The sequence below is a fragment of the Salmo salar genome, chromosome 10 (genome assembly GCF_965601325.2).
Source record: "Salmo salar chromosome 10, fSalSal1, whole genome shotgun sequence".
Taxonomy (NCBI): Eukaryota; Metazoa; Chordata; class Actinopteri; order Salmoniformes; family Salmonidae; genus Salmo; species Salmo salar.
The window spans coordinates 76493200-76513848 of NC_138300.1; the positions used below are offsets into that span (position 1 = coordinate 76493200).

Genomic DNA, 20649 nt, shown 5'->3' on the forward strand with positions numbered 1-20649 from the left:
TTCAAATGAGTGGATTCAGCTCAGTGACTTTCAACGTGGTACCGTCAGAGTAGCCCCTGGTAGAGTAGCACCGGTCAACTGTAAGTGCTGTTGCTGTGAAGTGAAAATGTTTATAGTAGCAACAACGGCTCAGCCTCAAAGTAATAAGCCACACAGCATCACAGAACGGGACCGCAGAGTGCTGAAGCTCGTAGTGTGTAAAAATCGGCGGCCCTCGGTTGGAACACTTACTACAAACTGCTTCTGGTAGCAATGTCAGCAAAATAACTGTTTGTCGGAAACTTAATGAAATGGTTTTCCATGGCCGAACAGCCGCACACAAGCCTAAGATCACATTGCGCAATGCCAAGCGTTGGCTGGAGTGGTGTAAAGCTCGCATTGGACTCTGGAGCAGTGGAAACGTGTTCTCCGGAATGATGAATCACGTTTCACCATCTGGCAGTCCGATGGACAAATCTGGGTTTGGCGGATGCATTGTGCCAACTGTAAAGTTTTGTGGAGGAATAATGGTCTGGGGCTGTTTTTCATGGTTTGGGCTAGGCCCCTTAGTTCCAGTGAAGGGAAATCTTAATGCTACAGCATACAATGACATTGTAGACGATTCTGTTCTTCCTACTTTGTGGCAACAGTTTGGGGAAGCCCCTTTCCTGTTTCAGTATGACAATGCCCCCGTGCACAAAGCGAGGTCAATACAGAAATGGTTTGTCGAGATTGGTGTGGAAGAACTTGACTGGCCTGCACAGAGCCCTGACCTCTACCCCATCCAACATCTTTGAAATTAATTGTAACACCAACTGCGAGCCAACATCAGTGCCCAACCTCACTAATGCTCTTGTGGCGGAAGTAAGTCCCCGTAGCAATGTTCCAACATCTAGTGGAAAGCCTTCCGAGAAGAGTGGAGGCTATTATAGTAGCAAAGGGGGGACAAACTCCATATTAATGACAATGATTTTGGAATGAGATGTTCGACGAGCAGGTGTACACGTACATTTGGTCATGTAGTGTATAAACATGCATTTAAATATTGATCTAGACATCCAAACAGTGGAGGCTAGTGAGGGGAGGACGGATCATAATAATACCTGAAATGGAGTCAATGGAAAGGCATCAGACACATGGAAACCATATGTCTGATGTATTTGATACCATTCCACCTATTCTATTCCAGCCATTTCCACAAGCCCATTCTCCCCAATTAAGGTGCCACCAACCTCCCGTGCATCCAAATGTCTGGAGACAATGTTCAACCTTTTAGTGGAGCCTTTCTGCACTGCTAAAAGTTTTTTTTCTTTTAAGTCAAATCTATTTGTTCTTTTTGTGTCCTGTGAAAATCATTTTCAAACTTAATTGTTGATCAACTTGTCCAGGTTTGAAAATGTATCACAATATAGCCCCATCTATTGGACGTCCGACTGCGGTGCATCTGTGGTTAAAGCTGGTGGACAGTACACTCTGCAAAATGAAGAATGCCCTTTCTATAATGAAATGGCCTACAGGTTAGCAATTTCCTATACATACTTGGCTTGAACATCGTCTTATTTGCTTCTAAGATTATTGAAAATTGTTTGCTTATACTTCCATTATCATATCGTAAATACCACTTCCTGTGTCATGCCACATCATGTGTATATCTAATAAGAAGCATGAGCTGGCGCACACCCAGAGAAATGATTTTGTGTAGAGGTGCTGACTAACGGCGAGTAAACTGTAAACTAGCAAAAATAAATAGAGAGTCGCACACTATATATAAGCTTCCTGTAATTTATCGAGGTAAACCACCAACGTTTCAGGCATCGCTGTGCCTTCTTCAGGGTAACGTGGTGAACGCTTGAGCCAGGTTATGTAGACAAACAGTGCAATTAGTGCAACCAATGACAATAGTGAGGGGGGGTGTCATAATTACTAGGTTGATGAGACTGAATTGAGTGAAACCGTTACAAGACAATAGTTTACAGCATGTTGAATATATTAGGCTATTGTTATCATATGGCAACATAAATTAGATATTGTACATAATATTAGCATCAACATACATTACTGTTGAATTTTATTTCATATACATTGATTTGTTTCCATTACATTTCATTTTTGTTACATGTAATCTTTTGGTTCAACCATAATGCATAATAAGCACGCTGATAGGCTGTAGAAATCTCTTCAGTGGGTCCTATGATTGAGTGTAGTCTGGCCCAGGAGTGTGAAGGTGAACGGAAAGGCTCTGGAGCAACGAACCGCCTTTGCTGTCTCTGCCTGGCCGGTTCCCCTCTTTCCACTGGGATTATCTGCCTCTAACCCTATTACAGGGGCTGAGTCACTGGCTTACTGGTGTTCTTCCATGCCGCCCCTAGGAGGGGTGCGTCACTTGAGTGGGTTGAGTCACTGACGTGGTCTTCCTGTCTGGGTTGGCGCCCCCCTTTGGGTTGTGCCGTGACGGAGATCTTTGTGGGCTATACTCGGCCTTGTCTCAGGATGGTAAGTTGGTGGATGAAGATATCCCTCTAGTGGTGTGGGGGCTGTGCTTTGGCAAAGTGGGTGGGGTTATATCCTGCCTGTTTGGCCCTGTCCGGGGGTATCATCGGATGGGGCCACAGTGTCTCCTGACCCCTCCTGTCTTAGTCTCCAGTATTTATGCTGCAGTAGTTTATGTGTCGGGGGGCTAGGGTCAGTCTGTTATATCTGGAGTATTTCTCCTGTCTTATCCGGTGTCCTGTGTGAATTTAAGTATGCTCTCTCTAATTCTCTCTTTCTTTCTCTCTTTCTTTCTTTCTTTCTCTCTCTCGGAGGACCTGAGCCCTAGGACCATGCCTCAGGACTACCTGGCATGATGACTCCTTGCTGTCCCCAGTCCACCTGGCCGTGCTGCTGCTCCAGTTTCAACTGTTCTGCCTGCGGCTATGGAACCCTGACCTGTTCACCGGACGTGCTACCTGTCCCAGACCTGCTGTTTTCAACTCTCTAGAGACAGCAGGAGCGGTAGAGATACTCTCAATGATCGGCTATGAAAAGCCAACTGACATTTACTCTTGGGGTGCTGACTTGTTGCACCCTCGACAACTACTGTGATTATTATTATTTGACCATGCTGGACATTTATGAACATTTGAACATCTTGGCCATGTTCTGTTATAATCTCCACCCGGCACAGCCAGAAGAGGACTGGCCACCCCTCATAGCCTGGTTCCTCTCTAGGTTTCTTCCTAGGTTTTGGCCTTTCTAGGGAGTTTTTCCTAGCCACCGTGCTTCTACACCTGCATTACTTGCTGTTTGGGGTTTTAGGCTGGGTTTGAGATATCAGCTGATGTAAGAAGGGCTATATAAATACATTTGATTTGATTTAGAAAGAATATATTCATTTATAAGAAGGAGAAATGTTCATAAGAAGGGCTTGAGATCAATGTCAATATTCAGACCACTAGGGGTCAGTGTTTTAGACAGGATATCCTGTAGGCCTCCCTGTGTAGTAGTAGGGTCTCGATGTTACCTCCTCTCCTAGGTAGAGTAACAAATCAAATCAAATAGCATTAGTCACATGCGCCGAATACAACAGGTGTAGACCTTACAGTGAAATGCTTACTTACAAGCCCCTAACCAACAATGCAGTTGAAAAAATATGAAGAACAATAAGAAATAAAAGTAACAAGTAGTTAAAGAGCAGCAGTAAAATAACAGAGTCAGAGTCAATGTGCGGGGGCACCGGTTAGTCGAGGTAATTGAGGTAATATGTACATGTAGGTAGAGTTATTAAAGTGACTATGCATAGATGATAACAGAGAGTAGCAGCGGTGTAAAAGGGGGGGGGGGGGGGGGGGGGGGGGGGGCAATGCAAGCAGTCTGGGTAGCCATTGCTCAATACCTGTGTATTTCAGGGAGGAGATAGAATGGTTAGCTCCAACAAAGTGAGCTGCTACTGGAAAGTTAACGTTCTTACACCTGCTTAAGCTTTGGTGTTCAGCTATGCATTGTTTTAATTGTCTTTTCGTTTGTCCTATCTATGCTTTCCCACATGGACAGGTGATGAGATAGATCACTCCTTTTGTCTTGCATGAGATGATACCCCTAACAGGGATTTTCTGACCTGTATGTGGGTGTCTGAAGAAGGATGTTTATGTGGTGCTATTGCATTGGGTGCATGAGCCACATTCGTAGTTCCCATTTGGAATGGGTGTCAGGAGTGTTAGAGTGGGCTCAGGGGGCAGGTCAGATCCCACAAAGCTATCCCCAATACTGTGGCCATGCTTGTAGACCACCAGTAACTATGGCACACCCCCTCACTATTGTCATTGGTTGCACTAATTGCACTGTTTGTCTACATAACCTGGTTCAAGCATTCGTGACATTACCCTGAAGAAGGCACAGTGATGCCGAAATGTTGGTGGTTTACCCGATAAATTACTGGAAGTTTATATCAAGCGTGTGCGACTCTCTTTATCTAAAATAGAACTTATATGGGATGTTACACACAAAAAAGTTAGTTGTCTGTGTCCTGTCATAGCAATGTTAAAAAGACTACTAGAGGCACACTGACTCCATCTCATATGTATGCAGGAAGCTGCTCCTATCTTATCATAGGGATCCCAATCTCTCCATCGTACTTCTATGTTAAATGGATGACCCACTCCACAGCTAATTGCCTTGCCCTCTCCCACCAAAACACAAAAAAACCCAGAAAGAACATAGTGTGGTGATATTCTTTCAATGTGAAAAACTAAAGCAGACCTAGTACTTTGGGACTCTAGTTTGACTCGAGTTTGCATGGACTTCCGACCCCTCTTAGCAAACGTAAACAAGGCAGAACATTTGACTGATAAGGGAGAGAGCGTTTCAAGGAAACCGAGCCAATGTCTGCTTTTATTTGTAGTGTCTGGAAGTTCCATCTCTCTTTTCACCCTGTGACCCTGGCTAAGATAGCACAATGTCATTACCACAGGCGCCACTCCCCCACCTCCTCAATGGGCCAATCACTTCTTCTCATCTTGGTGTCCCCACATAGCAAGAGAGAGTGGACTAATGCTGCGTTCATAACAAAGTAGGAAGCTAGTAATTTCCACTTGTTCAGTCTTAAAGCTACAATATGTAACTTTTTGGGCAACCATAGCAAATTCACATAAAAATATGAGTAATAGATCTTTCATTGAAAGCAAGTCTAAGAAGCGGTAGATCTGTTCTATTTGTGCTATTTCTGTGCTTCCCTTTCTGTAGTTTTGTTTTTGTGTCTTTTACTTTGGTTGTACAACAGCTGAAATACAATATTTTTGGTTATGGAAAATATGTTTCACACCGGTTTAGATGGTACAATGATTCTCTACACAATGACTGCTTGTTTTGTCATACAAACTGAAATTAGGCGAACCATTAGAATTTTAGCAACCAGGATATGGCTGAGCGATTTCTGCATAGTGCTTCCTAAAATACGAGTTGGATGCATTCACATGCTTTGAACCCATTGAGAAACACAAATTGTCTGATGGCAAACAAGGTGTGTCAACCCTAATCTAAAAGTACACATTAAGCTCACAAACAAATTATAGTGTTTAAAAACCATATTAATAGATTGCTTTTTCTAAATAGTGTTTTGTTGTTGCATTTAACTGCCGAAAATGCTGTTATCGAGGTATTTCCTTAATATGTGATGTCAAGAGTTCAGCATGTAGGATAAATTGGAGCTCAGGTATGATAGACTTATTTACCAATAGTAATTACCAGTTGGAGGGACATTCAACTGGATTTTTCCCAGCTGTATGTGGTAAATACCACCTTCCCACTTGGTTATGAACACAGCATAATAGCAACAGTAACGACTGGCTAAATGAGTCAGACTTCACCATCAATACAACTCATAAAGGAAGAGGAAAGTGAACGACTATTACAAATCTTTGGTTTACAAAAAACATTTAACAAACAATAAAATGTCTAAGTTTCTAAGTAGATAGGGTTGTGTTAACTCACCTATGTGGCGCTGTTGTGTTGCTCAGAGCATTATGGACAAGTTTGAGAAACTGGGCCATCTTCTTCCACAGAATATTCTCCACAGGGTTGTCCGATTCAAGCTTGATCGAGTGGATTTTTCCCATTTCTGTCGCAATCAATCTACAGAAGGAAAAAAAAATTGTATAATTGTATAGCATAACTACAAATGAGACAGAGCCAAGATATTGCACACAAAAAAAAGCGACTTCACTTCTTGACCTGTTTCACTCGGCTTGGACCCAGACAGCAGCTCTGCCCACAATTAAGAAGGTAAGAGACCTTATTCTAAAATCTCTGTGAGGTACTGTCTGTTTTCCAGCCGAGTCTTAATGGTGAAAGATCTCTTGTCCTCCTCATCCACAACATTTTGAGGTTCAATTTGGCAGAACTATTTTCCTATAATGATTAATCTGGTCGGTGAACAGTAGGATTTAACGAAATTGATCCAGAGTTGACCTACAATCACGTGTAGAACCTAAGGAAATTGGTTCAGAGTTAAAATTGATCAATGGGAGTAAAACCTAAGGAAGCTGGTTTAGAGAACCTAAGGGAACTGGTTCAGGGGATCAAAGGAAATGTATCTAGGGAGTAAATCTAAGGAAACTGATTTATATGAAATAATAGGCATAATATATATAATTAAATACAAGCACAATATACAGTATATAACTGATTTGCACACATGAGAGGTAGTGAATTGAAGAGTGAACATATTTAATGAGGTCGGTAAAAGTAAGTCAGAAGGTTGAAGGTAATACACAGAAATTTGACTGTAACTGTTTGGTTGATATTAGTACAGGTTGAGTCCAACAAACATACTCTTTACTCTGGTACCCACTGATAAATCCTTATCCAGACCCAAACCTTACATAAAGTAAAAACAAACAAACACACACATGCACACACACGTACACACACACGTACACACACACGTACACACACACAGCCGCCAGCCTGCCAGCCAGCCAGCCAGCCAGCCAGCCAGCCAGCCAGCCAGCCAGCCAGCCAGCCAGCCGCCAGCCTGCCAACCAACAGGTGCTACTCTAAAGAAACCTTCTAAGAACCTGTGAAAGCCTTCACATCGTTTTGTTCTCTGATATCTCAGCGACCCTATCCTGTCCTCTGATACTCCTAAAAAACACACGTCGATCCAGAGCATCTCAAGGAAACGGGGTGACATGTCAATGGGTGACATGTCTGGTGAGTACACAGGCCATGGAAGAACTGGGACGTTTTCAGCTTCCGGGAATTGTGTACAGATCATTATTATGCATTATCAATGAATGAATGAACCTCAGAATCTCATCATGGTATCTCTGTGCATTCAAAATGCAATTGTGTTCATTGTGTTACATCTGCTCCTGCCATGCCCTCTACTGCTCATCCTGTGTCTCTTTGACCTGCCGCCACTCCCCCAGTGGTCTCGCCCTCTCTCTCTCTCTCTGTTTGTGTGATTGTGTGGGCGGAGACAGGTGTGCTGGAGTCAGAGCAGATCCATACCAGCTGCAACCTGTTCCATAATCAAGCCATCTACAAATACTCAGTTCTGCAATTTCCACACTGCCAGATAGTAATCTCTGCTCAGCCAGTCTACGTCTCTAGCCATTTGTTACTATTTAGAGCCTGTTATCCTGTTGTGCCTGTTTTCCTTGCCTAACACGGTTTTCCTCTCCGCTTCAGTTCTGGCCGCTCTGACTCTGGTCCATGTCTCCAGTCCCACGTCTCCTCATCCTGCTACTCTGCCCTGGATTCCCCACTCTACTGCTCCCTTGGATTCCCCTCCGGACCTCCTTACCCTGTCCCAACCCCTCTCGCCCCAGCCTCAGCCTCCGCACCTGGTTTCCTTCAACCCGTCCGAGCTTCCCCTGGCCTGCACTCCATCTTCCCCGTGTTTCAATAAATACCTTGGTTACTTCATCCCAGTCTCCTCGTCTGAGTCTGCTCTTGGTTTTCCCTGTTCCACTCCGTGTAAACACATTGTCCGTAGCTTTTTGCTCCCCACATCATAATCCCACCGCCACCATGGGGCACTCAGTTCACAACGTTGACATCAGCAGACCACTCGCCCACACGACGCCATACACGTGGTCGTGAAGAGGTCAGAACAACACCTATTAACCCTCAGGAGACTGAAAAATGTGGCATGGGTCCTCAGATCCTCAAAGTTCTACAGCTCCACCATCGAGGGCATCCTGACTGGTTGCATCACCGCCTGGTATGGCAACTACTCGGCCTCCGACTGCAAGGCACTACAGAGGGTAGTGCGTATGGCCAAGTACATCCCTGGGGCCAAGCTTCTTGCTATCGAGGACCTCCAGGACCTTGTACCTTATACCAGGCGGTGTCAGAGGAAGGCCCTAAAAATTGCCAAAGACTCCAGCCACCCTAGTCATAGACTGTTCTCTCTGCTACCGCACGGAAATGGTACTGGAGTGCCAAGTCTAGGTCCAAAAGGCGTCTTAACAGCTTCTACCCCCAAGTTATAAGACTTCTGAACAGCTAATCAAATGGCTACCCGGACTATTTGCATTGACACCCTTCCCCCACCCCCATTTATTTACGCTGCTGCTACTCTCTGTTTATTATCTATGCATAGTCAATTTACCTCTACCTACATGTACATATTACCTCAATTACCTCGACTAGCCTGTGCCCCCGCACATTGACTCTGTACTGGTACCCACTGTATATATCCTTGTTGCTGTTATTTTTCTATTTTCTTTTATTAATATTTATGCATTTTTTTGTAAATACTTTCTTAACACTTATTTTTCTTAAAACTGCATTGTTGGTTAAGGGCTTCTAATTAAGCATTGCACTGTAAGGTTTACACCTGTTGTATTCGGCACGTGACAAATAAAATGTGATTTAATGAGGCTGGTTGGACGTACTGCCAAATTAAAATGACGCTGTAGAGAAATTAACATTACATTCTCTGGCAACAGCTCTGGACATTCCTGCAGTCAGCATGCCAATTTCACGCTCCCTCAAAACTTGAGACATCTGTGGCATTGTGTTGTATGACAAATTTCACATTTTAGAGTGGCTTTTTATTGTCCCCAGAACAAGGTGCACCTGTGTAATGATCATGCTGTTTAATCAGCTTCTTGTTTAATCAGCTTCTTGATATGCCACACCTGTCAGGTGGATGGATTATCTTGGCAAAGGAGAAAAGCTCACTAACAGGGATGTAAACAAATTTGTGCACAACGTTTTTGAGAAATAAGATTTTTGTGCAAATGGAACATTTCTGGGATCTTTAATTTCAGCTCATGAAACATGGCATGGTTCCTCAGATCCTCAAAGTTCTACAGCTGCACCATCGAGAGCATCCTGACTGGTTGCATCACCGCCTGCTATGGTAACTGACCAACACTTTACATGTTGTGTTTATATTTTTGTTAAGTACAAGTATTCACACCCCTGAGTGTTCGAATCACCTTTGTCAGTGATTACAGCTGTTACAGTCTTTCTGGGTAAGTCTCTAAGAGATTTACACACCTGGATTGTACAAAAGCTCTGTCAAATAGGTTGTTGATCATTGCTAGACAACCATTTTAAAGTCTTGCCATAGATTTTCAAGCAGATTTAAGTCTAAACTGTAACTCGGCCACTCAGGAACATTCGTTGTCTTTTTAGTAAGCAACTCCTGTGTAGACTTGTGTTTTAGGTTATTGTCCTGCTGAAAGGTGAATTCATCTCCCAGTGGATGGTGAAAAGCAGACAGAACACCGTTTTCCTATAGGATTTTGCCTGTGGTTAGCTGTATTCTGTTTATTTTTATTATATATATATATATATATATATATATATATATATATATATATATATATTTAACCCCCTTTTTCTCCCCAATTTCGTGATATCCAATTGCGATCTCATCGCCTCAACTCCCCAACGGGCTCAGGAAAGGCAAATGCTGAGTCATGCGTTCCCCAGACATGACCCACCAAACATGACCCATACATAACACTTTGTATTAAGGAGAAAAAGTTAATTGCTTTGCCACATTTTTTTGCAGTATTACTTTAGTGACTTGTTGGAAACAGGATGCATGTTTTGGAATATGTGTATTCCGTAAAAGCTTCCTTCTTTTCAATCTGTCAATTAGGTTAGTATTGTGGAGGAACTACAATGTTGTTGATCCAGCCTCAGTTTTCTCCAATCACAGCCATTAAACTCTGTAACTGTTTGAAAGTCACCATAGGCGTCATTTTTTCATTTGTGTTCTTCAAATCTGTACCCTAAATGTACAGTATGTGTAAGTCATTTAGAACTTTTCACAGATACCTATAGATGGCAGGCTGTGTGAGCAGTGTGTCGTCCAACACGGCCCCCCTCACAAACTCGTAGCAGATGCCGTTCTGGAAGCTGCAGTAGATCTGCGGGCCGCAGTTGTGAGTGTGGAGTATCTTGAACATCTCCACCTCTCTCTCCCGGTCCACATAGAGCTCTGTCATCCTCCCGTACACACGAACCAGCACGGCCCCTGACTCCTGGAGCGAGCCCACGAAGCAGCCCATCAGCTGGTTGGTGATGCCCTCTGTGAACACCTGAACACAACACAACAATATCAGGATAGTGTCGATAGCGGTAACAATCTTTTCAATTTTTTGACCCCTTTTTCTCCCCAATTTCGTGGTATCCAATTGGTAGTTACAGTCTTGTCCCATTGCTGCAACTCCCTTACGGACTCGAAAGAGGCAAAGGTCGAGAGCCGTGCGTCCTCCGAAACACAACCCAGCCAAGCCGCACTGCTTCTTGACACAACGACTGGAAGACCCATAGGGCGGCGCACAATTGGCCCAGCGTCGTCCGGGTTGGGGGAGGGTTTGGCCGGCAGGGATGTTCTTGTCCCATTGCGCACTAGCGACTCCTGTGGCAGGCCGAGCGCAATACACGCTGACACGGTCGCCAGGTGTACGGTGTTTCCACCGACACATTGGTGCGGCTGGTTTCTGGGTTAAGCGGAGGGGCATTGTTTCAAGAAACAGGAAGCCAGCCGCACCACAGGAGTCACTAATGCGCGATGGGACAAGAACATCCCTACCGGCCAAACCCTCCCCTAACCCGGATGACGCTGGGCCAATTGTGCGCCGCCCCATGGGTCTTCCGGTCGCGGCTGGCTGCGACAGAGCCTGGACTCGAATCAGGATCTCTAGTGGAACAGCTAGCACTGCGATGCAGTGCCTTAGACCACTGCACCACTCGGGAGGCCCGGTAACGTTCTTGACTCTCATCCTCATATTAACCCCCTCATGAGCCGTTAGTTCCCTGCTCTGAGGTTTCACAAATAGCGCAAGCTCAGCTGTGACGTCACAGCCCACCCATGTGTATACCTGTTTTCTAGGGCTGGGAATTTCCAGGGACCTCACGATATTATATAAGATTCCGATACAATATGTATTGTGATTCTCACGATTATGTATGTGTTGCGATTTGATACTGTGATTATATTATGATTCGATGTTCCAAACATATTGCTCACCATATGTCTGATGCAGAGGAACAAGAGAGAGCCATGAGAAAACGAGTTTTGATCAGTCATGGAAATAAAACTGCTGAAAGCAAATTGGCTTCCTATTTAAAAAGAAGATGGAGAAAGCTATAAAGAAAACATACTGGAGTTTTGGTGCAGGTACAGCCAACTAGTACAAAATATAATATTGCGAGATTGTCGAAACGATACAATTTATTGTAAACGATTATATCCCAATATGTAACTGTATCGATATTTTCCACCCATCACTACTGTCTACCTGTTATGTGTGAGTGTCTCCCACTCCTCCTGTTTTAAATCAGATTATATCACTTTTACGCATGATGTCTACATCAATGATGTTTTGTATGTTTATGGTGATAGGCCTGTGGACCCATTATCTCTGTTCCTCAACAGTCCAAAAATGTATAAAAATATGAATGAGGAAAGAGAGGAGAAAAGCACACAAAAAGATCTGAATAAATCCAAACAAAGGTCGGATTTACTGCATGAGATTAAAAATGGAAAGAAGTAGAGGTTTGCAGTGCTGTGGATTGTTCCATGTGGGCAAATACAAACTAAAACATTAAATATAACACGTGTATCCTAACATCAAGTCATAAGTTCCTGTTTAAAGTAATTGCATAACACTTAAATTGGGCCAGCATTCATATTGTGTTAAAAGTTATGGTATTTTGACAGGTCGCAATAGTTTATGACTTCCAACTTTACACTACACAATAACAATGTTATGATGATTGAGCCCATGATTAACCAAAGAGAGACAATCCCATCTCTTATTCAAAGCAGGTGGAGACTCGTCCAGGGAGGGAGAGGGGTATGGTCCTACTCATTAAAGGGATGGTTCACCAAAATTCCATACCATTACCGTCAAGAATTTGTTCTTAACTGCCTTGCCTAGTTAAACAAAGGTTAAATACAAATAAAAGAAATACAAATTCCCTGCAGAGAGTGGCCAGATAAACAAAACCATAGCATTGACTGCTGTCTTACATTGTCCATAGACTGCTTACAGGGTAAGGAAATGAATATGTAATTCTGTAATTTGAGTGAAATATCCCTTTAATTTGAGGAACTATTAAAATGAAACATTAAAACACCCTGCTTGTAAGCATTTATAGTCACTCCAGTGTATTATGTAACTGATTGGGACAATTTCAAGGACAAATCCTACAGGCCACTTTCATTATTGAGCACCGACTGGAAAATGTTCAGTGATTATGATGTGGTCATGGTAAGCAATATCAGACCCTCCACATGCACATCAATGCACATTTGTTTCCATTCACTGCCTGCTCCAACGTTCTCTCACTCCCACTGTCCCCCAAGGGCTCCTCAAACCCCCGAAAGGGACTGCATCTAACACAATGTTTCATCGAGAGTGGCAGAGAACAAACATGGTCACCTTGACATTTGATGAAGTATTCATAGCGCTGGATTGAGAGCCAATTGAACAAACATGCCACAGCTAACACAAGATAGACTATTGTAATAAAATACGGCAGGCTTTTCTCATCAACCCGGTGTGGTATGTGGGACAAAGAGAGCAAACCCATAACCTATTCTTGAACATGAAGGACCATGCATTGACAAACCGTTTGTGTGGAGGTGTATTCTAGCGAGAATCTGCCTTTTGTTGGATAGCAATCACAAATGTTGTTGCAAACTTGAGTTGACTCTTAGAACAATTGTTAGCTGGCCAGTATACACAATATTTGGTTCTGGGCTTGCACAATGTGGTGAGCACCATTCACCAATGCCACTGTAGCCTTCATGCTGTTGTGAACTCACATTTGATGGAACCCATGCTTTGTTTAGTTTAAGACTTACTAGATCCAACTTTAAAATAACATTTAGTTGTATTCCTGTTCCCAAAACACGGGTTTTGGTTTAAGGAGAGGTGTTTGCCTCGTTTGAATAGATGTCTTTTTTTATGAAGTTTAAGAGATGATTATACTATCTGTTCCGTACTTCAACAGAGGTATGAGAACCACTAAATGAATTGGATGAATTGGAGTGCTGTAATAATTCTTCCATCTTTGCCACGGAAAAAGTACATTAAGTCTAGGTAGTCCCTCCCGGTTTCAGGATGTTTTATTCAGTTTCGTGTCTAATGAACACAACCCAGTCAGTGAAACTAGATGTCTTGGTCTAAGCTCTGTGGAGGATCATTTCTCTATCCAACTGACTGAAAAGTCTCTCTCCCCAATTCATTCTGACTCATATCTATTCAACTTGGCCTCTGAATTATGTCGAACCATGTCCGTCTAGGAGTTGAGATTGACAGGGCAAAGACATTTGAGCCAGACAGAAAAGCTTCAATTCAATCCAGAGAGTTTGAGAGGCTATGCTGCCTACTTTTTGAGAATTTCTCGGAGATGTCTATATATCCACTTTTCTGTCGTTTCTGAACAGCTTTGTCTTTATGAACCAAGAGTGTCTATTTTTGGTTTAATATTTTTTTGCTCAGAGTCCCCACAAACCTAGACACAATAGTGATTGAGAGGGCTTGAGGGGGAAATCTGGGGGTTAGCGTTCATCTCTCTGTGTGTTTGAACTAGACCTGTTCTAGATTGAGAGGTCAGTCCCGCTCCACTGTGACCCTGACAAACATAGATCCTATTTCTCTGGGAGATTGCCCCACTGTTTGCACACACGAATGGAGACCTTAAGAGAAGCTATGTTAGCTGAGGACAGACGTTCTACGTGATTCCTATGGTTTTCTATGACCTTATTGCAGAAGTTGTTACCTCTGAGTGTCTGGTTGAAGGTTGAGGAGAATGTTTTTTCATTGAAACATGTTCAAGGTCTGATGCACACGAGAACAAAACTAGGGGTTAATACTACTCACTTCTCAGAATACTAATACCTCTCGCTTACATTCCAACGGGCAAAACTGTTTCAAATTACAGCATTACAACATCATTTCAACCAGTTTTGCCCATTGGCATTCTGATGTGACAATTTGATACCTTCATCTTGATGTCCTGTGGCTTCCACTGGGGCCTCAGTCTCCCGAGGAGCTCTAGGACACCGCCGCGAGGCTTCTGCTCATCCACACACACATCCAGGTGCAGGAGCTGACCCCTGGGGCATTTAGAGACACCATCCATGACCCCCTGAAGCAGGGTTACTACTCAAGATGGGTCAGGGTCTGGAACTAGGTCAGAGGTAGACAGCCCAAGCTGGTTAAGTAGTATTTAGACCACGTTGATTGGTAGCCAAACCAAGTTGAGTGGTAGTCCAACCAAGATAGTGTAGTGGAGTAGTATTTAGAACAAGTTGAGCGGTGTTCCGACCAACTAGTAGGAGTAGTAGTAAGTCCCAAGTTGAGTGTTGTTCAACCAAGTGATGTAAAAGTGATGTCCAAATATTCTCAGTCCAACATGCACTTTTCAGACAGTGTTCAGACACAGCGTTGTCTTGCGGTGGTGTGGGCCCAGTCAAACTGTCATTATGTGTGCTAACTTGTCACCTATTTGTCCAGTCGTGTGTCCAGTGACTCAGCACACAACACCAGCTGGCTTATCAAAGCACAATGTTCCTCTGGGCATCTCCACGAATCCAGGTTCAGTTAGTTTGTGGGGGTTACACATTAACCATCAAACTCACAGACACTCGGCACCAAAGCTAAAACATACTATAGATATGGGCTAAATGTTAACAATTTGTGTGGCCGCCTGTCTAGAACATGTACCTTTGACTGCAGGCGGAAATCACTAATATGCTGCAGATTGTGTGTGATGGGTGAAGAAGATTTTTGATAGAGTTGGCTGGGGTGATTGCAAAGACGTTTTACCAAGAGTAAATCTGACTAAATCAAATTTTAACAAATTGTGCCGAATACAACAGGTGTAGACCTTACAGTGAAATGCTTACAAGCCCTTAATCAACAACGCAGATTTAAGTAAAAAATAGATAAGTATAAAATAAAAATAACAAATAATTAAAGAGAAGCAGTAAAATAACAGTAGCGAGGCTATATACAGGGGGTACCGGTACAGAGTCAATGTGCGGGGACACCGGTTAGTCGAGGTAATGGAGGTAATACAGTATGTACATGAAGGTAGAGTTAAAGTGACTGTGTATAGATAATAGAGAGTAGCAGCAGCATAAAAGGGGGGGGGGGGGGACAATGCAGATAGTCTGGGTAGCCATTTGACTAGCTGTTCAGGAGTCTTATGGCTTGGGGGTAGAAGCTGTTAAGAAGCCTTTTGCACCTAGACTTGGCACTTCGGTACTTCCTGCTGTGCGGTAGCAGAGAGAACAGTCTATGACTAGGGTGGCTGGAGACTAGGGTGGCTGACAATTTTTAGGGCCTTCCTCTGACACCGCCTGGTATAGAGGTCCTGGATGGCAGGAAGCTTGGCCCCAAGGATGTACTGGACTGTATGCACTACCCTCTGAAGTGTCTTGCGGTCAGAGGCCGAGCAGTTGCCATACCCGGCAGTGATGCAACTAGTCAAGATGCTCTTGATGGTGCAGCTGCAGGACTTTCGGATCCTTACAAGGCACCCGACCTACGTCCCCGACATCTCCGTCTCTTTCTCATGCGAATCACAGGGATTTGGGGCTTGTCGGGTGTCTGAAGTAAATCCTTTGCATCCAACTCGTTCGTCCAGTATGAGGTGAGTAATCGCCGTCCTTATATCTAGAAGCTATTTTCGATCATTAGAAACGGTGGGAGAAACATATTGAACAAAATAAGTCTCAAATAACGCAAAAGAAAACACACACAATAGTACAATTGGTTAAGAGACCGTAAAACGGCAGCCATCTCCTCCGACACCATTATACATGGTATACTGTGGTGTTCTTTAAAACTTATTTAAACATCACATCATTTAGCATCCTTTCAGCATGACTAATCATGCTAGTTCACTGCCATGGAATATGTTAAAGGGGAAGTTTTTGCTACTTGATGTTAGATGGTTCGGTTTTCTGTTTGAAAAAAACCTGAACCATGCATTACAGTTTCTCCTTTTAGGGTGAGGAGTCATCTAACATCAAGTTGTAAAAACCTAAACTTTCCCTTTAACATTCTACCATATTGAATAACAGTCTGTTTACATTTTAAATTATTCAGAACGTGGTCCAAAGTTCTACATTTACATAATTACAGTAATTGCTTAGAAGTCAAGAATGTGCTGATAATCATGAATTCAATGTTTTCTAGGCTTTTAGACGCAAATTAAATTCAGTTGTCATCAAAGGGCATCAAAGAAGTTGTGTACTGAGAGATATGAGTGTATACATAAATTATTTAGAAGAACAGTATAAAGGGTACTGGAGGGGCACAGACAGACAGACAGACAGACAGACAGACAGACAGACAGACAGACAGACAGACAGACAGTTTATTTTCTGTCTTTCCTTCACTTTTTCTCACAGACTTTCACTTCGTCACTACCCACCCTCTCATTGAGACGTTGATCAATGAGATTACAACCTATATTCACCCATTCAAAAAGGCAGCTGAAAGTTAGCTAAATTTCCAATTTGTTATCATGACTATGCTTTCAACAATCTAAAAGCACAACCAAATTCCAATGGAAAAAACGCTGTCTGATTTTTGGTTTAGTTCTCACCCAAATGTCTTTCGATGCGTTTTCAACCATTTAAAAGCACAGCAAAGTTCAAATGGGAATATGTCAGATATGTTGTTTATTCATACAACAGATTGTTATCACTGTGCTTCATCTAGCAGAACCAAATTACCTGGAATGCAGTTGAGATCACATTAAAAGACATTGTGCAAGTGATCAATGCCGTTCGAGATGTTGCACAGATTATTACAGCAGTTGTGAAGATCTCCACAAACCCGTGACGACCTATGCATGCCATGATATCTTGAACATGCACACTTTATATGATTACATAAGAAGACATTTTTAGTTACAGTAACCTCAAAAGGTGGCCATGAATGTGTTACGCATTTCAAGGTTTAATGTTACATTTGTTTGTAAGATAGCCCTAACTGTAGGCTATTAACTGTATTACAAAAGTAATATTGAGTTGTGTTTAGTTGACAACGCAACCAAATCTCATATACAGTTGTGGCCAAAAGTTTTGAGAATGACACAAATATTTATTTCCACAAAGTTTGCTGCTTCAGTGTCTTTAGAAATTTTTGTCAGATGTTACTATGGAATACTGAAGTATAATTACAAGCATTTCATAAGTCTCAAAGGCTTTTATTGACAGTTACATGAAGTTGATACAAAGAGTCAATATTTGCAGTGTTGACCCTTCTTTTTCAAGACCTCTGCAATCCACCCTGGCATGCTGTCAATTAACTTCTGGGCCACATCCTGACTGATGGCAGCCCATTCTTGCATAATCAATGCTTGGAGTTTGTCAGAATTTGTGGGTTTTTGTTTGTTCTACCCACCTCTTGAGGATTGACCACAAGTTCTCAACGGGATTAAGGTCTGGGGAGTTTCCTGGCCATGGACCTAAAATATCTATGTTTTGTTCCCCAAGCCACTTAGTCTACACTTTTGTCAAGATGCTCCATCATGCTGGAAAAGGCATTGTTCGTCACCAAACTGTTCCTGGATGGTTGGGAGAAGTTGCTCTCGGAGGATGTGTTGGTACCATTCTTTATTCATGGCTGTGTTCTTAGGCAAAACTGAGTGAGCCCACTCCCTTGGCTGAAAAGTAACCCCACACATGAATGGTCTCAGGATGCTTTACTGTTGGCATGACACAGGACTGATGGTAGTGCTCACCTTGTCTTCTCCGGACAAGCTTTTTTCCGGATGCCCCAAACAATCGGAACGGGGATTCATCAGAGAAAATGACTTTAACCCAGTCCTCAGCAGTCCAATCCCTGTACCTTTTACAGAATATCAGTCTGTCCCTGATGTTTTTCCTGGAGAGAAGTGGCTTCTTTGCTGCCCTTCTTGACACCAGGCCATCCTCCAAAAGTCTTTGCCTCACTGTGCGTACAGATGCACTCACACCTGCCTGCTGCCATTCCTGAGCAAGCTCTGTACTGGTGGTGTCCTGATCCCGCAGCTGAATCAACTTTAGGAGACAGTCCTGGCGCTTGCTGGACTTCCTTGGGCGCCCTGAAGCCTTCTTCACAACAATTGAACCGCTCTCCTTGAAGTTCTTGATGATTCGATAAATGGTTGATTTAGGTGCAATCTTACTGGCAGCAATATCCTTGCCTGTGAAGCCCTTTGTGCAAAGCAATGATGATGGCACATGTTTCCTTGCAGGTAACCATGGTTGACAGAGGAAAAACAATGATTCCAAGCACCACCCTCCTTTTGAAGCTTCCAGTCTGTTATTCGAATTCAATCAGCATGACAGAGTGATCTCCAGCCTTGTCCTCGTCAACACTCACACCTGTGTTAACGAGAGAATCACTGACATGATGTCAGCTGGTCCTTTTGTGGCAGGGCTGAAATGCAGTGGAAATGTTTTTTGGGGGATTCAGTTCATTTGCATGGCAAAGAGGGACTTTGCAATTAATTTCAATTCATCTGATCACTCTTCATAACATTCTGGAGTATATGCAAATTGACATCATACAAACTGAGGCAGCAGACTTTGTGAACATTTATATTTGTGTCATTCTCAAAACTTTTGGCTATGACTGTACTTCAGGAAGTATTCATACCCCTTGACCTTTTCCTAATTTTGTTGTGTTACAAGGTGGGATTAAAATTGATTTAATTGTAATTTTTCATCAATTTTCTACACAAAATACTCTAATATCATAGTGGACAAACATTTTTACATTTGTAAAAACGTATTAAGATCTAAAACATTAATATTTATTGATTACATAAGTACAATACACCCTTGGCAGCGATAACAGCTGTTAGTCTTTCTGGATAAATCTCTTATAGTTTTGCACACCTCAATTGTACAATATTTGCACATTATTCTTTAAAACATTCTTCATGCTCTGTTAAGTTGGTTGTTGATCATTGCTAGACAGACATTTTCAAGTCTTGCCATAGATTTTCAAGCCGATCTAAGTCAAAACTGTAACTCAGCCACTCAGGAACATTCAATGTCATCTTGGTAAGCAACTCCAGTGTATATTTGGTCTTGTGTTTTAGGTTATTGTCCTGCTGAAAGGTGAATTTGTCTCCCAGTGTCTGTTGGAAAGCAGAATGAACCAGGTTTTCCTCTAGGATTTTGCCTGTGTTTAGATCGATTCCATTTATTTTTATCCTAAAAAACTCCCTAGGCCTTACCGATGACAAGCACACCAATAACATGATGCAGTCACCACTAGGCTTGAAAATATGAAGAGTGGTACTCAGTGATGTGTTGGATTTGCCCCAAACAACTTTGTATTCAGGACATGAAGTTCATTTCCTTTGCCACATTTTTTGCAGTTGTACTTTAGTGCCTTATTGCAAACAGGATGCATGTTTTGGAAAATATTTTGTATTCTGTACAGTCTTCCGTCTTTTCACTCTGTAATTTAGGTTAGTTTTGGAAACAGGATGCATGTTTTGGAATATGTGTATTCTGTAAAAGCTTCCTTCTTTTCAATCTGTCAATTATGTTAGTATTGGCTGTCAACAGCCTTTAGAAACGTGTTTCATCATTCTCCTGTTACTGGGCAGAAAATAGGAGCTCAGTCAATGAGTGGACTGCCTGAGGACAAAGGACTTGGTGATGCTAGAGCCCGCCAGCACGCCATTCCTTCTTTTTCTTCTTGAATGAATACGCTATTGTCCGGTAGGAATATTATCGACATTCTATGTTAAAAAGACCCTAAGGATTGATTGTAAACAACGTTTGACATGTTTCTACAAACGGTAATGGAAATATTTGACTTTTTGTGTCTGGATTTACGCTCGCGCGTTATGCCTTTGGATAGTGATCTGAACGCACTAACAAAACGGAGGTATTTGGACATAAATATGGAGTATTTCAAACAAAAAGAACATTTCTTGTGGAAGTAGGAGTCCTGGGAGTGCATTCTGACGAAGATCAGCAAAGGTAAGAGAATATTTATAATACTAATTCTGAGTTTAGTTGACCCCAGAACTTGGAGGGTATCTGTATAGCTTGCTTTGATGGTTGAGCTATGTACTCAGAATATTGAAAAATGTGCTTTCTCCGTAAAGCTATTTTAAAATCTGACACAGCGGTTGCATGAAAACCTGTTGGGGCTAGGGGGCAGTATTTTCACGGCCGGATAAAAAATG

General features: G+C 42.6%; 1 protein-coding gene across 2 annotated transcripts in view; it reads right to left on the reverse strand.

The window, feature by feature from the left end:
* Nucleotides 1-15001, reverse strand: part of zgc:113516 (Ethanolamine kinase 1) — a 35541-nt gene extending 20540 nt beyond the window's left edge. The window contains exons 1-3 of one of the 2 annotated variants that reach the window (XM_082956568.1): nucleotides 14440-15001; nucleotides 10258-10520; nucleotides 5947-6087 (exon numbers count right to left, since the gene is read on the reverse strand). In XM_082956568.1, coding sequence (XP_082812694.1) covers nucleotides 5947-6087; nucleotides 10258-10520; nucleotides 14440-14580 — 545 coding nt within the window. In that variant the 5' untranslated portion in view covers nucleotides 14581-15001. 2 annotated transcript variants of the gene reach the window in all.
* Between the last annotated feature and the right edge of the window lie 5648 nt (nucleotides 15002-20649).